The 15,400-nt window shown below is 37.7% G+C and overlaps 1 protein-coding gene across 4 annotated transcripts in view; it reads left to right on the top strand.

Annotated features, from left to right (window-relative positions):
• Nucleotides 1–15,400, top strand: part of RELN (reelin) — a 3,085,913-nt gene that overhangs the window by 586,251 nt on the left and 2,484,262 nt on the right. For all 4 annotated transcript variants that reach the window (XM_044088524.1, XM_044088525.1, XM_044088522.1 and 1 more), the window contains exon 3: nt 11,398–11,533. In XM_044088524.1, coding sequence (XP_043944459.1) covers nt 11,398–11,533 — 136 coding nt within the window. The remainder of the gene's footprint in view (nt 1–11,397; nt 11,534–15,400) is intronic.

Here is a 15,400-nt window from a genome sequence, read left to right as displayed (position 1 = left end):
TAGATTGCATTGCCAAAGTTCTTCCTTTTCTTTTCCAGCTGTGGCTGTCCAGTGTTCCTGATTTTGCAGAACATCCCTGATTTTTCCTGATATTCTTGCCATGCCCCTTAAAAAATTCTAATTTTCTCAGAGGATTACAGTCAGTCAGTAATGTCAGAGATTAAAGTTTCATAATTGTATTATTTAAAAATGCATGTTGCTGCAACACCCGCACTATTAACATTTATATTCATATGTAAGTAAGTCCTAGGCTAGTTGCCCTTGTGGGCCATTTTAAGCTTAGCCAATTTCCCCAAAGGTGAGACTGAAACCCAGTACCTTGTGCTTGCAACATAAATACTTTAACCATTATGCCACTGCTCAACTCCTCTATCTTAGCTCCTTTCTCTCTCTCTCTGCCTCCCCAGGCATGTTTTTCTTTCTCTCCTTCCACATTTCATTATTTCTCTCTCTCTCTCTCTTTCTACCCCCTTCACTTTTCTTTCTTTCTGTCTCACCTCTGCATTTCTTTGTTTTTCTCTCTACCTTCTCTACCTTTCATTCTTTGTCTTTCTATTTCACTCTCTCTCTCTGCATATATTGCTGTCAGCTGCCCCTAATTTTGTGGAACATCCCTGATTTTATCTCAAAGAATGTTTGATTTTCTGATAGATCCTTGAGGATTACAGTCAGTTAATAATACAAGATGTTGCAGTTTCATACTTCCTAATGTTCTGTTAACGTTTCCTCACGCTCCATTAGATCTGCAGTAGGGAAAGGAATCCCACTCCTTCAACTCAAATTCAGCCTCCCACTTATTTCAGCAGCCTCTCCTAAAAAGTCCACCACCATTGAAACACTAGAAAATGAAATATGTACATTTATTACACACTGTCGCGAAGTGAACCCCACTGTATAACACTAAAAAAGGAAGACTTCTCCCAGTTACTCAAAAAGCAGACCTGCTCCTAGGATGACAGCTGTTCAGACTCCTACATAAACATATTCTCCCCCCTTTAATCTTAAATCTAATAAAACATTTACTTGCATACAATCTAAGAAACTTGAACAACTCAGAGGACATTACCCAATGACACTAAATTTACTATGTATCCAAAGCATGGGTCTACCGTTATACTGTTTTACTGTCACATAAGTGTTATTGCATTTAACAACATTAAGCATTGCATTTAAATAAGATCTGTAGTTTGATACGGCTTCCTTTTTGGTTATTAATGCCGTGCTGAGAGACTCCTCATGACTGGCTGCTGACTGCTGCTAGGTTAGTCACACAGCAGTGACTGAGCCAAGTACTCTTATGTATTTTGTATGTCTGGTCAGTTTGTGACCCTGTGCTGAGAAAGAAATTGATCAGAATTGTTCAGTGCTCTACCCCAATAAACAGATTCAACTAACTAACTAACTAACTAACTAACTAACTAACTAACTAACTAACTAACTAAATATGTGCATTGCAATAATTTTTATAATTATCTCTCATTTTGGACCTTTGCCTCTAATTATTTTTAGTGTTGCCCCTGATTCTTGAGCAGAGGAGTTGAGAGCAATGTCGTCACATTTTCTTTCTTTCTTCTTCTCTCTCCTGAGTTATCAGTTATCACAGAGCTTTTAAACTTTATTTAATTAAGTGACTTGCCATTTGCCTTGCAGCAGCTAGTTATTTCTTCCTGATTTATGTTTGTAGGCTCAGTCACTGCAAGTAGTCGAACCTAGAAGCAGGCAGCAGGTAGTCATGATGAGTCACTCAACATGGCATCAATAACCAAAAAGGAAGTTTTATCACATTTTAGTGATTTAAATACTATTTTAACACAGATTTAACACAGGTGAATGCACTGCAGACCCTTTTCTAAAAAAAAGGCACTTGCAGCTTATGTAGTGTAGTCCCAAATCCCCACACTGAAGTAATTGAAGTTCAGCCAATCAATGTGGTGAATTTCAGGACCAGACTAATTGATGGCAGCATAGCTCTCAAAATCTTGGTGCAAAAATTCTAGACAAAGCCAAAACTAATGGTGGGACAAAGCCTAAAAAAATCAGGACAAATTTTTAAATGCTGCTCTTATAAACTTAGAAAGTTATTAGAATCAAAGGTCTTGCTTATCATGCATTTTCTGAAGTATACAAAGTCTGAAACTCAAATGACTGTCATTATTTAGTGAATTCTTACCTCACTTATTTGCCACAGAAATCAAGAAAATCACAAATTTAATGAGGAACATACCAAAAATAGGAGGAAACAATCTGTATATTCTGTAAAAATCTGTGTAGTTGAGAGGAGTCGATAATACACCAATAACCTGCAATTCCAGCTAGAAGATTGACTTAAGAAAAAAACAAATAGAAACCTTGAAACAAAGCAAACTTGCAGCACTAATACTACCAGTGATACTACCAGTGATACTAGAAGTGATACTACCAGTGATACTAGAAGTGATACTACCAGTGATACTACCAGTGATACTAGAAGTGATACTACCAGTGATACTACCAGTGACACTACCAGTGATACTAACAGTGATACTAGAAGTGATACTACCAGTGACACTACCAGTGATACTAGAAGTGATACTACCAGTGATACTACCAGTGACACTACCAGTGATACTAACAGTGATACTAGAAGTGATACTACCAGTGATACTACCAGTGACACTACCAGTGATACTACCAGTGATACTAGAAGTGATACTACCAGTGATACTACCAGTGATACTAGAAGTGATACTACCAGTGACGCTACCAGTGATACTACCAGTGATACTAGAAGTGATACTACCAGTGATACTACCAGTGACGCTACCAGTGATACTACCAGTGAAGTGCTAAGCTGCTGGCATAAAAATAAATCTTAAATTCGTAACCTTTCCTGCATTAACTGTGAACAGGAAAGGAAATGTTTACAATATCTCTGGCAAACCCATATTTCCTTTCCTCTTCACAGTTAATGAGGGGAGTGGGATGCAAGTCATAGTCTGTCACTATCCCAGTCAAAACATGACAGATGGCAACCCCATATCTTCTCATTCTGTTTGTGCACAGCATGTAATATTTTTCCTTTTGCATTATACTAGTCAGAACACATGAAATAAACCTTTTGGCTGATAATCAATGGATCACAAACTGCTTTTTCTTATCTTTTTTTTTATCTTTCTTTTTTTAACTCTGGCTTCTTTTACCTTTGCTAACTATTCCCAAACTTTGCCTTTAATAGTGAAGGTACTAATGTAGCAGTCAGAGTAATGTGCTGTATAAAATCTGCTGTAAACACATCAGTGTACTAGTAACTGTCACTCTGGCTATTTGGTGTTTTTCATTTATTAAATGTATCAGGAAACTATTTGGAGACACAATTCTAAATACCTGACTATTTTTTTGTATAGATGATTTGCTGTACATTGCCATGCCTTACAGAAATACTGTAAGTGTAGCTGAGGTGCATTATAGCACAAATAACACATTTAGTATTTTAAAACAAGAAGCTATGTGGGATAACATTTAGTAAAAATAGTGCTACAGTCTCACATTTCTGGGGCTAATGTTTTCCTGGTGTTGTTTTGCAATTCCCAATTACTTCTTTCTTTAAATAACTACACTTCATCTCAGAAACAGTCTGCCCTTCACTAAGGTTAATACACATTTTGGAAGAGAATCCTTCATGTCTCTGAACACTGTTGCATAAAACATGCATGCCGAGCAGGTAGGGAGTCTGAGATGGAGAGTTCATTGCCTCAGGCAGTTTATCAGACTTTATGCATCCTTCCTAGTGGGAAGGACAGAGAAATCCCTTGTGGAGTTAAGCTTCTCTGAAGTGCATTTCCACACCTGGTTGCAAGTTGCTGGATGAATAATATGGTGAATAATGGATGTCCAACCCAGGTACTGCAAAGACTGTGTCCTATAAAGAGTTAAGGTGATGTCATAAACCCAGAGACTGAATTCTGAGCAATTTATTCATGTCTTACTCTGAAGGGTAATAATAGCATTTAATCCATTTGATTTATCATTGCATTGCAGCTCACTTTTACTAGAGTACAAGTACAAGTACTATGAAGCATGGCAATCACTTTTCTACAATGCTTATTGTGCTCATGTTTTTCTAAGATTTCTGATTTTTTTAATATTGTTTTCTTATTGCTTTATAGCAGTGATGTCAAAATGGAAGACTAATATGGTTTACAATCACAGTAGGGTATACTACTCTTTTGTCACCAGATGTATGTAGTTCTATTATTCGGAAATGAAGACACACCTATATTATGCAAAACAGTTGCCCAATTAATACTGTGGATGCAACGAATGACATAATCCTCTCTGAATTTTCAATTCTTCTTATACAGCATTAGAAAATACATCTCTGAGCTTTCTTTAAATGTGTCAGTCATGAAGTGCATGCTTTAACAAGGTTCTTATCTAATACATTATTCAGAAGACTGTGCTATGACAGGCAATGCATTTAACACAGAAGCATAGAAAATGACAACAGATGAGAGCTCCTAAGCACATTCAGTCTCTGCCTAATTTAATTCCCAATTCAGAACCAACATATTCTGCAGCCTCTCTAGCTTCATCTATCTATCTTTATTTTGATGCATTCCTTATTTATGTCATACACGATCATAATTTCCATACTATGCCTACCCAGTTCTCCTCAACTAAAAGTCTTTTCCAAATAATGTCTATTTGTCCTGTCATGAAACAGTTCCTGAAATCACCCCTTATTCTGCTTTTTGCAATGACTAATGCCTACCGTGCTATTCCAAAGCACTTTCTTTTTTGGTAGATACCTTCTGCTCTGTACTAATTCTTTGGAAGTATTTGAAGATATTTATCATATCTCCTCACCAGTCCACCTCCTTACTATATGCACACTGAGGTTTATTGCCCTCTCTTATACCTATCTTTACCCAGATTCAGCAATTGTGTATTTTCCATAGGTATAACTAACTCCAGATCAATAAATCCAGTTCATGGCTATGGAGGAGCCAGAACCTACCATTATTATTAATGTGAAGCAGTAAGCCAATCCATAGTTATACACACACACACACACACACACACACACACACACACACACACACACACACACACACACACACACACACACACACACACACACACAGTTCCCCTATGATATGAAACTGGAAAAGAAAGGCAGGTAAGTGGAAATTCATGTGGAAAAAGGAGACATACAGACGCCACACAGAAGTCAACCCTTCTGAAAACAACAGGAAAATCAAGTGCTGTAAGGCAGTGACATGAAATGCTTCCCCATTTTTAATAGTAACATGATTTATATAACTACAGAGTAAAAACTTTCTTTCTTTCTTGTATGTCTGATGAAACATCACAACAAAGTCCTGTTGACATCCTTAAGGTCTTTGCACATAGTATCTGCATTTTGGTCATTAAATGTGGTTATGTTCATGTTTCTTTCTTGCTTTGTGCGATTGTGTCATGAAATCTCTCTCTTTGGATTGTGTACTGAGTACATGATTTTCGTAGGTTTCATATATCTGAGTGGCTACATGCCAGAATGCTGTTCCAATCGGGTCTGTATTAGAACACCGAACATTCAAAATGTCAAGTGTTCTAATATCGAATCTTAGCAATCGAAAATACAAAACATTGAACATTCGGAACAGCAAATTTTTTCCTAGGGAAAAAATTTGCTGTTCCAAAACACATAATGCAAGCACACCAAACAAACAGCAATCCACACACATACACCTAAACTCTTACAACTAACCCTACACTAAACTATACATACACCACTAACTATGCACTTACCTTAACCCAAACCCTAACCCTAAGGTCTGTCACTATCACACAGTCACCTCACCCGCACCCTAACCCTAACTCACCCACCCCACCCTAACCCTCATGTCCACACAATCGCACACTTACCTGACCCATGTCCTGACCCTAACTCACCTAACCCGCCCTAACCCACACGTCCACACAATCGCACACTTACCTGAACCCGACCCGTAACTTTCCACCAGAGCGCTGAAAATACTGAAGCAACAGAAGTGGACAACCAAATTATTTTCCTAGGAAAGAATTTGGTTTTCTGTTTCTTCGATATTTTCAGCGTTCGCTGTAAACGGATCGATATTAGAACACTCGACATTTCAAATGTTCGGTGTTCTAATATAGACCCGTTCCAATCTACATAGGTCTCTTATTATTATTTTTCCATATCTCCTGAAGAATCTACTCTATAGCAGATTGTAAGATCATCTGCCAAACTGTGTACTTTTAGCTTCCTGGCTCTCTGTAAACTTTAATTTAAGAAGACATTAAATTTTGACGACGCTGAATGTTCCCAGTTTGCTGCAATGAATTTCATTTAGTTATCCTCTGTATTTCATTACTAAAACTTAATATAATGTATTTGTTTATGGGGTGCCCCTGTATCCCAGACCCATTTTCAATGGAAATTAGAAAGAAAGCCTATAGTTTAAATATGGAAAGGAAAATAAGCTATACTTTAAATGCAGAAACAAAGTTATCAACTAATAGTAATGGACAATAACAATGAACTCTAACAGTGTAACACAGACGAGCCAAACTGTATGAGGGATAATCACAATATATTATTGAGATTATATAGAAAATGGATGAATAAAAATCCCTGAACTATAGAAGGTGCAGATTAATTTCTTGAGCTAGACATGTTTAAACATAAGAGTTAGTAATATTTCTGCTACTGACTAAATCCTGCTTCTCTCTCATCTCAACAGAGAAATCCTGCAAACACTTTCAAAGCAACATTACTTAAAGCACATTACTGGTGTAAAGCAGGCACATTATATTCAAATAAAATGAAGAAATTAGACTTATCCCTGGTTTTGTAGGCATGGTGCTGTCGTCAAATCTGGTAAATCAGGTTACATTCAGAAGTGGTCGGTTTGGTGTATAGCAAATTGTAACAACTGAGTTATGATCTACTTTGTGAGGAGAGGAGCATAGACTGATTGGTAAACTCAGAGCTTTAATGTATGAGTTAACTCTCACCATAGTGCAGTATAATGGCTGCAGTACTGCTGCCACTGCATCCATCCAGTGGTCAGCGTTCTGATGCACTGTAACCTAATTCATAAACAAGACCCCATGATACTTTTCCTCCTACACCTAAGGAAGCTGTTGCTCCTACTCTAGGATAGTGTAATCCTCTCTTTTCTGGGAAGGAGCCATGACCATTGAGGGGAAAGAGCCATGACCACTGATGGAAAAGAGCCATGACCACTGATTTGGAGGTGCCAGTTTTCATCTTAGCCACTTCATAATCAGAAGTATTATCTCACTGGCAATACAGGCTGTTGAACCATTCTGAGATCATATTAATTAATTAAGTGATGCTAGTTAATTTGCCCATTTCCCCAGTGTGGTGCAATCTCAGAGCTGGTATATATAATTAGAGTCTCCACTCGAGAGATCACAGCCACTTGTGAATAACAAGACTTCTCATCTGCAGAAAACTAAAGCTACCATCCTCATGTCCCTAAACTGGATACTCTCCAAACTTGGGTTGTAATTTATTTCTTCTCTATGCAAACCACAAACAGGAGGAGAGACAAGGCATGCACTTGGTGGAGTCGTATTCCCAACATGTATGTATCTAATTTGCTACCAAGAATGTCTGCACAATTCTCACTTCTCAAATACAGGTCAGAATGGCACAAACCAAAAGCACTAAGACCATGTGATATGCAGCACTTCCCACAAGACTTTTCAGGACCTTCAGTTATACGCCTTTCCCACATCCAAAGTAAATCATGCAGACAGTTTGATGAACTGTCATGACCCCACCAGCATCTGTGAAAGGACAAAGAGCTGATCCACTGCTTTATGACAGGACAGAATCCATATTGTTCCTAGTGACTCAGAGGCTGAGCATTAGTTCGAGGTACTCTCCTGAGAAAACTTAGGGCCATAATACTTTTATAAATAGAACATACCGTCCTGTCCTTCTTTTTGGAAATGGGGACCATGTTTTGATTAGCCAAAGGTACTGTCCCAGTTTTGATGTAACTTTGAAAAGGTGTTTAACTATGGCAGTACAAGTGCCTTTGTCATCATGGATGACTTTACCCACTCTAGCAGCCTTTCCATAGTGGAGCGGTTCAATTAGTTCAAACAGTATATTTCAGTTCAACTAAACATCAAAATGGTAAATTATTTTAAGCCAGTAATAAATGGCACTATGTATATCCCGCGGTAGTGTTGCTGCGGTAGCGTTGTCCCGTTCGATTCTCAGCTAGAGCATCTTCTGTGTGGAGGCATGCGTGAATGGGTGTGCCTTCGTTGAAGGTTGTGCGTCAGGGCTGGTAACTCGGCATGTAAAAATCCACTACCAAACATTAGCGGACTGGAGTTCCGCTGTGGCAACCCCTAACCGGGATAAGCCGAAAGACACAACAATAAATGGCACTATGTGTAATGGGGCAGTTTAACTGCAGTTGCATATTATTTAATGCTTCAAGTCCAAACAACAAACTTAAGAGCTTGAGAATAATTTATCAGTTTGCTGGGTGATCAGAAACATTGACTATGCATAATGTGGTTATTCCTGGTTCTCATTGCTTTCAAAAGTATAAAGATGTCACTATTGGTCGATATCATGTACAAGAAAAGGAGTTTTATTCTTCATAAATGGTGAACAACGAGTTCAAGATCTGAGATTCTTTGGCTTGGTTTGTCAGTAAGAGATCTCTACTTATAAGGCCGTTCATTGATGTTGAAGGACATCAATATCGTCCACAGAAAGTCACACATTATTTTGGTCTGAATTAGATGCTATGGATTTATCCTCCACAATATTTTTATGAAGATACAAACTAACTTGATATTTACTGAGACAATCGCATTGCTCATAATACATGAAGTAAGAGGTATGTGTCCTCTTTGAAGGGAAGCTATAGTGGATCTCAAAAGAGCTACCACAGGAGAGGGGTGCTCCTCTGAGGGGGGCAGAGTAGGCCACCCAGGATGACCAGCAATCTGACCCTTAACCTACCACCTGACTACTTTGGTGAGGAAATGAGTTCATCGGGGATTCCTGGGCAGGAACGAATGGGCCATAGAGCTAATACCTCGCCCAGGAATTCCCTGGCCCCAAAACTGCAGAATAAATGGGTCAGTTGGGTGCAGGGAGAGGAGCCTTCCTGTAGAAGGGGGAAATGCAAAAAAAGTAATAAATAATTACAACAAATAGCAGCATTTCTATAATCCTAAACAGAAATATTTAAATAATTTATATCTCACCCCAATTTGCTGTGTTCATTTAGTGTTATGAGATAAAGCTGCTCTGACACTGATAACATGATTCTGTTTCAGATAATCTTGTACAGCTTTTCATCTAAACGATGGACAAATGGCCCAAAATTCCACCTTAGAACTAATCCTAGGCCTCTGTTGTATAACTGGACTGTATTCTTAACAACTTTTAACCGGCTAACTTTCATTACGCTGTATTTCTACAGTGATTTATATCTTAATATAAATAGCTTTATTTTTAGCCTTTGTTCTAGCAGAGTATAAAGATGAACGGATTGCCACTAAGTGAATATCCTATGCCTACACTTAACCTGACTGTATTTTTTTTTACTTATCTTTGCTTATTACTAACTACTGAAATTGTATAAAATCATACTTTTAGGTCCATAGGTTCATAGATGTTTACTAGGCTAACGACCGCAAGGGCCTTTTTAAGCATAGCCATGCATCCCAAATCTCGATTTCTGATATTCTGATACTCTGATACTCTTGATAAGTGCAAGCATGGGCCTGGGAGATGAACCATGTACAGGTTTTAAATAATGTAAACTGCATCTGTCTGTTATATGTTTTATTTAAATGGAGCTTTTCTCCCCGTGCCTCCACTGAAAATGGGTTTCTGACTCAGTGGACTTTCCTGGTCAACAAATGTCAATAAATAAATACATAATTAAAGTACTTTTCTTTGTGTGTGTGTGTGTGTGTGTGTGTGTGTGTGTGTGTGTGTGTGTGTGTGTGTGTGTGTGTGTGTGTGTGTGTGTGTGTGTGTGTGTGTGTGTGTGTGTGTGTGTGTGTGTAAATAACATCAAGTGCATGTCCCTGGAAGTTTCCATTTTAAATGTACCTTTGTAAACAAAATTAACTTTGAAACGTGGGTAGCCTTAATGGAAGTGGACATTTGAGTTTTAGTAAAACTAACCACGAGCCAAAATATATTTGGCTGGATTAATCATGCCTTACACTTTGTGATACCTGCTAATCATACAGCCCCGCCATCTAATGGCACTAGTACTTTATTACATCTTCTTTCCAAACAGGACTTTTGGTACGTATGTAGTGAAGCTTTCCCTTGAGCTCCACCTCTTGGTACCAGCTGAAGTATGATTATTTGTTCATTTTTGTGTCAGAAATTAATTTGTTCTGCATATTTTAGGTGGCATTAGCTGTGGAACTGACTTTTCACATGACTCCTCCTTCACCCTTCATATATGAAAGTGCCCCCTATTGATCAATGTATTACAGTGTGCACAGGCATGATTCAGTGAAGGATTTCTTCAGTAGCATTTTCATTCATACCCAGGACTGAAGCAAAAGTATGATAAGCCAGGAACCTCCAAAAAGTTGAAAATTAGAAAATAGTAAAAAACTGCATGAATAAAACAAATGAAAACAATTCTAGTGTTATTTGTACTTGTGAAGATAATGTGCATCTTGAATAAGATGTCAATAAACTGACATAAAATCAAATGACTATTTATTGGGCAATGTCCTCTGAGGGCAGCTCCATGTAATTTAAATAGTTTGCCTATATTTTATAAGATTTTACTTTGTTTTGCTTTATTTTTATGTCTGGGGAACTTATCAATGAGCTTAATGTACTGCGTAACATTTTACGTAGGGTACAAAGCATGAAACAAAAGCCCTGCGGTTTTATATTAACTGCCCTGGGACTGCAGATATCACTGGTACGCTAAGTAATTTACAGCTTTTGGGTGATTATCTCACAAAATAAACCACTAGGACATTCCTACAGCCTTTATATTGGTGATTATCTCACAAAATAAACCACTAGGACATTCCTACAGCCTTCATATTGCTCTGTGAATCAGATAAGTGAATTGATCCATCTAGGACCATTTTAGCTGCAACTTTTACTATAGTAGCAATGTTAAGTATATTATATTGGGACTATTTGCATGTTTGAGGAATGAAACCAGCATATCAAGAGAATACAAATACAAGCAGCAAATGTAATCAGGAGCAAGCCCTGCAAGTATGAGGCAGGGATCCTATCAAGGAGCCAAAGTTATGATTTTGGTTTCTGTCAGCTTAAGCTTTGCCTGTTTCTGAGCTGTGATAACAAGTATTTGAACCACTTTTTCTGTTTTGTTTCAGGTATGATGTCTGAACACCAGTTTGGTACTCAGTTTATGTGCAGTGTAGTCGCATCTCATGTCAGCCATCTTCCAACAAGCAGTCTCAGTTTTGTATGGATTGCTCCTCCATCTGGTACAGGCTGTGTCAATTTTATGTAAGTATTTACAAATGATGTGAAAGAAGTTTTTTTCCAAACTAAATATGATCTCTGGAAAACAGTACTGTGTTACATTTTGGATATAAAGAATGCATTAAAAAGGTGCAATTATAATGTCTGCAGTTCACAATTTAACTGCCTTCTGTCTATGGTTCTCTTCAATCATTTCTTAGTTTTATTTGTTTTGAAAATGGTTCTAAAGAGTTCTTTAATTTTCTGCTTGCTTTAATTTGGTCAGCCGTATTTGGTATGCAGAAAGGTAGGAGGGGTGTGCGTGATACAAATATTAATGCACAGCCAGAGGTATTTTGAGGTACAGCTTCTTGTTATGGTAAGATCAAGACCATGCTCACCCCATGTGCCTTTTTGCATGTTTAAACGGGCATCTGTATCTTTTTACAGTTTGAATTTTGTTTAGTATGCATAGTTATATTTTTAAGGATATGTCTATGTAAAATAGTTGTTCTGCCCATTTTACTAATTAATTGCCTTGCAAGGTCATAGGGTAGGGCAGAGTCTGTGTGTAATTGTAGTATGAAATTTTAGTGTAGTTATTTAATAGACCCTTTCATGTTGTTGCACATTTTGTAAACAGGTTCCAACACCACACAACACCTTGTATGAGTACTATCAGGTGAAGGAGTCCAGATGAGGAGACTTATGTATAGGTAGCACAGTGTTTCCCAAGAGTGCATATAATGTTTAAAGCCTGCACTAAGTGTACACTGTTCTGAATGAACAGACAATACAGACATAACACACACCTTCTTCCTCCTAATTTTAGTTTTCCTACTGATATTTTTGCTGCTTTAAATATTGACATGGATTTATAAAGGTTACCACAAAGTGCAGACTACATGTACACTTAGCGTTTCTCAGTGACTAGAAAACACAAAAATGAGATAAGAATTTTATTGAATACATATTTGCTTTATAGAATCCCGGGGAGGTTAGACAGCCTCAAAAATATTAAAAAGAGCAATCATTTTGATAACAGCTCCAGGAACTGACCGACATATATGTAGGCAAGAATGCTTCTGCCATCATTTCTCTTAAGCTGGTTTAGCTGATGGTGTGCTTGTTGCATCTTCAAAATTGTTGACAAGGACAATCATTTGGTGGCAACATCCAAGAATGAAGAACACATGTATGTAAGCATTAATGTCCCCAAGACATTTTGTTGAGGCACTTTAGTTGATGACATGGTTGTAGCCTTATTAAACTGCATTTCCATGGTACTTTTTTGTAGGTTTTATGTTGTATTTTTGTAGTGATTTAACTTTTGTGTGTTGTAACTTTAAATTTAATATTGGGTCAAACAATGAGACTTTAAATTTAACTCTTAGGTCAAACAATGAGTCTTTTTACTGTGTATGTGTGTGTGTCTGTGTGTGTGTGTGTGTGTGTGTAGTTTGACTCCTAGGTCAGAGGGGGTTGCTATGGTAACTGCTGGCTTTATATTATGTAGTTCTTGCTCTCCCTATACTTTTTCATTTTATGTTTGTGGGGTGTAATGCTTTTATTTTCATCAGGAAGATATTTTTACATTTTAGGTGCCCTTTTCTTTTCTTGATCAAGTAATAGAATTAAATTAGAGGTTTTACTTTTTTATTACTGTTAAATATGTTTAATATGTGCCTTGGTTTTCATTTCTGCTTTTTTGTTTTTTTTTTATGCAGATTTAGTGTATTTGTCTCAGGTATTTGTGTTTATGGTATTTGGTTTTGTGTTTTTTTGACTTAATTGTCTTTTTTGTTTGTTTTACATTAATTATAAAATGTATATGTATAGCCATAAGCTTAACAAATGCCCATTGAAAAGTGGAAGCATATAGACAGAGTAATCCTGATTTTTGAGCACAGTTTTTATAGATGACTCCTGTTCACATGTGACTGATCGAAGTGTTGACTTCTTCATCAACAATCCACAAGTCTTGGATCAAAACTGCAATTAAATATATGAGTATTCTAAGGTGCTGTGATCTCATATTTAATTATATTTGGCAATGGAGCTGTTAGATTCTGGACACTCTAAGATATACCTGTTTTCACTTTCAGAGTAGTGCTAACAAAAACAACACATTTTGGGGATTGTTTTTCAAAGTGGTGGCTGCTTTGTAATAGCATGGATGTGAATAATGAACTGGGTACTTGGGAAGACATTTTGGGAAGGATGGAAATAACCTTCCAGTACTGGCTTGCCAATTTCAGGCAAAGTAAGTTGATAGAGTGCCATCTGGTAGGAAGTCCTAGAAGTGCAGCTCCTAAACTAAGACTGCTAGAGAAAACAAACTTATCAGGCTGTGCACAGCATGTCAGCTGAGCAGCACATGCAGATAAAACCTTGTATCCATAATTGCTGAGTATAGCAGGCATTTCACTGTGCCAGATGGCCAATGAAGGAGGGTAGAAACATCTGATATTCTCCGAAGTGCTGCTGAATGATGGCGTCAGTCCCTAGCACTTGCATTCTTCTTCTCATATCCTAGGACACTGATGATCAGGGGCAACTATCCAGTCCCAACAGAGAATAGAGAGCTGATGATAGTTGGAGGGGGTACAGGGGTCAAAGAATTATAATTAGCAATCTATATAGCTTTTTATGAGCATGCCCAAATTCTTTGTATACAGCTTCTTTATGATCATGCCCAAATCCTGTGCATATAGCTTCTTTATGAGCATGCCCAAATCCTGTATATATAGCTTCTTTATGAGCATGCCCAAATCCTGTGTATGCAGCTTCTTTATGAGCATGCCCAAATCCTGTACATACAGCTTCTTTATGAGCATGCCCAAATCCTGTGTATGCAGCTTCTTTGAGCATGCCCAAATCCTGTTTATACATCTTCTTTATAAGCATGCCCAAATCCTGTGTATACAACTTCTTTATGAGCATGCCCAAATCCTGTACATACAGCTTCTTTATGAGCATGCCCAAATCCTGTGTATACAGCTTGTTTATGAGATGGCCAAATCCTGTGTATACAGCTTCTTTATGAGCATGCCCAAATCCTGTGTATATAGCTTCTTTATGAGCATGCCTGAATTTTGTGTTAAAGAAGGTTTTGCAACATACAGAAAATTATATTTTGACAGATGTGTTAAATGAAAAGGCTGTAGATAATGATGAAGGATTCTAACAAAGTTATGATACTTACTGCAAAATATTGGCTTGTTGTAAACATAATATAAGCAATATGCTGAGGTACATTACAGCAAGTCATTCCTGTTTGTGTTAGAAATGTGTAGTGATACTGAGCTTTGTTTACCTCATAGTGAGAGTGCTGAGCAAATTGCAAGAATGAATGCGCAGAAGGTGACAATTGCATTTAGTCTTCATACAGGTTTTAAAAATAGATATTGAGAGCAAAGGCTGATATTCCCATTTTGAATTTTGCTTCGTTTTATGCTCAGATGAAGAACATGAATGTCTGCTACAAAAACTGATGGAGAAGTTCAGTAGCCTGACACTAAGGAACTGGACATCCCTTGAGAAGTTCACTAATCTAACACGAAGGAACTGGACATCCATTGAAAGGTTCACTAATCTGACACTAAAGAACTGTACATCCCTTGAGAAGTTCAGTAGTCTGACACTAAGGAACTGGACATCCCTTAAGAAGTTCAATAGTCTGACACTAAGGAACTGGACATCCCTTGAGAAGTTCAATAGTCTGACACTAAGGAACTGGACAGCCCTTGAGAAGTTCAGTAGTCTGACACTAAGGAACTGGGAATCCCTTGAGAGGTTCAATAGTCTGACACTAAGGAAATGAACATCCCTTGAGACATTCAATAGCCTGACACTAAGGAACTGGACAGCCCTTGAGAAGTTCAATAGTCTAACACTAAGGACCTGGACAGC

The sequence above is a fragment of the Protopterus annectens genome, chromosome 11.part0, assembly GCF_019279795.1.
Source record: "Protopterus annectens isolate FY-2018-M chromosome 11.part0, PAN1.0, whole genome shotgun sequence".
In the NCBI taxonomy this organism is placed as follows: domain Eukaryota; kingdom Metazoa; phylum Chordata; order Ceratodontiformes; family Protopteridae; genus Protopterus; species Protopterus annectens.
The sequence above is the reverse complement of the archived record's forward strand: the minus strand, read 5'-3'. Positions and strand labels throughout refer to the sequence as shown.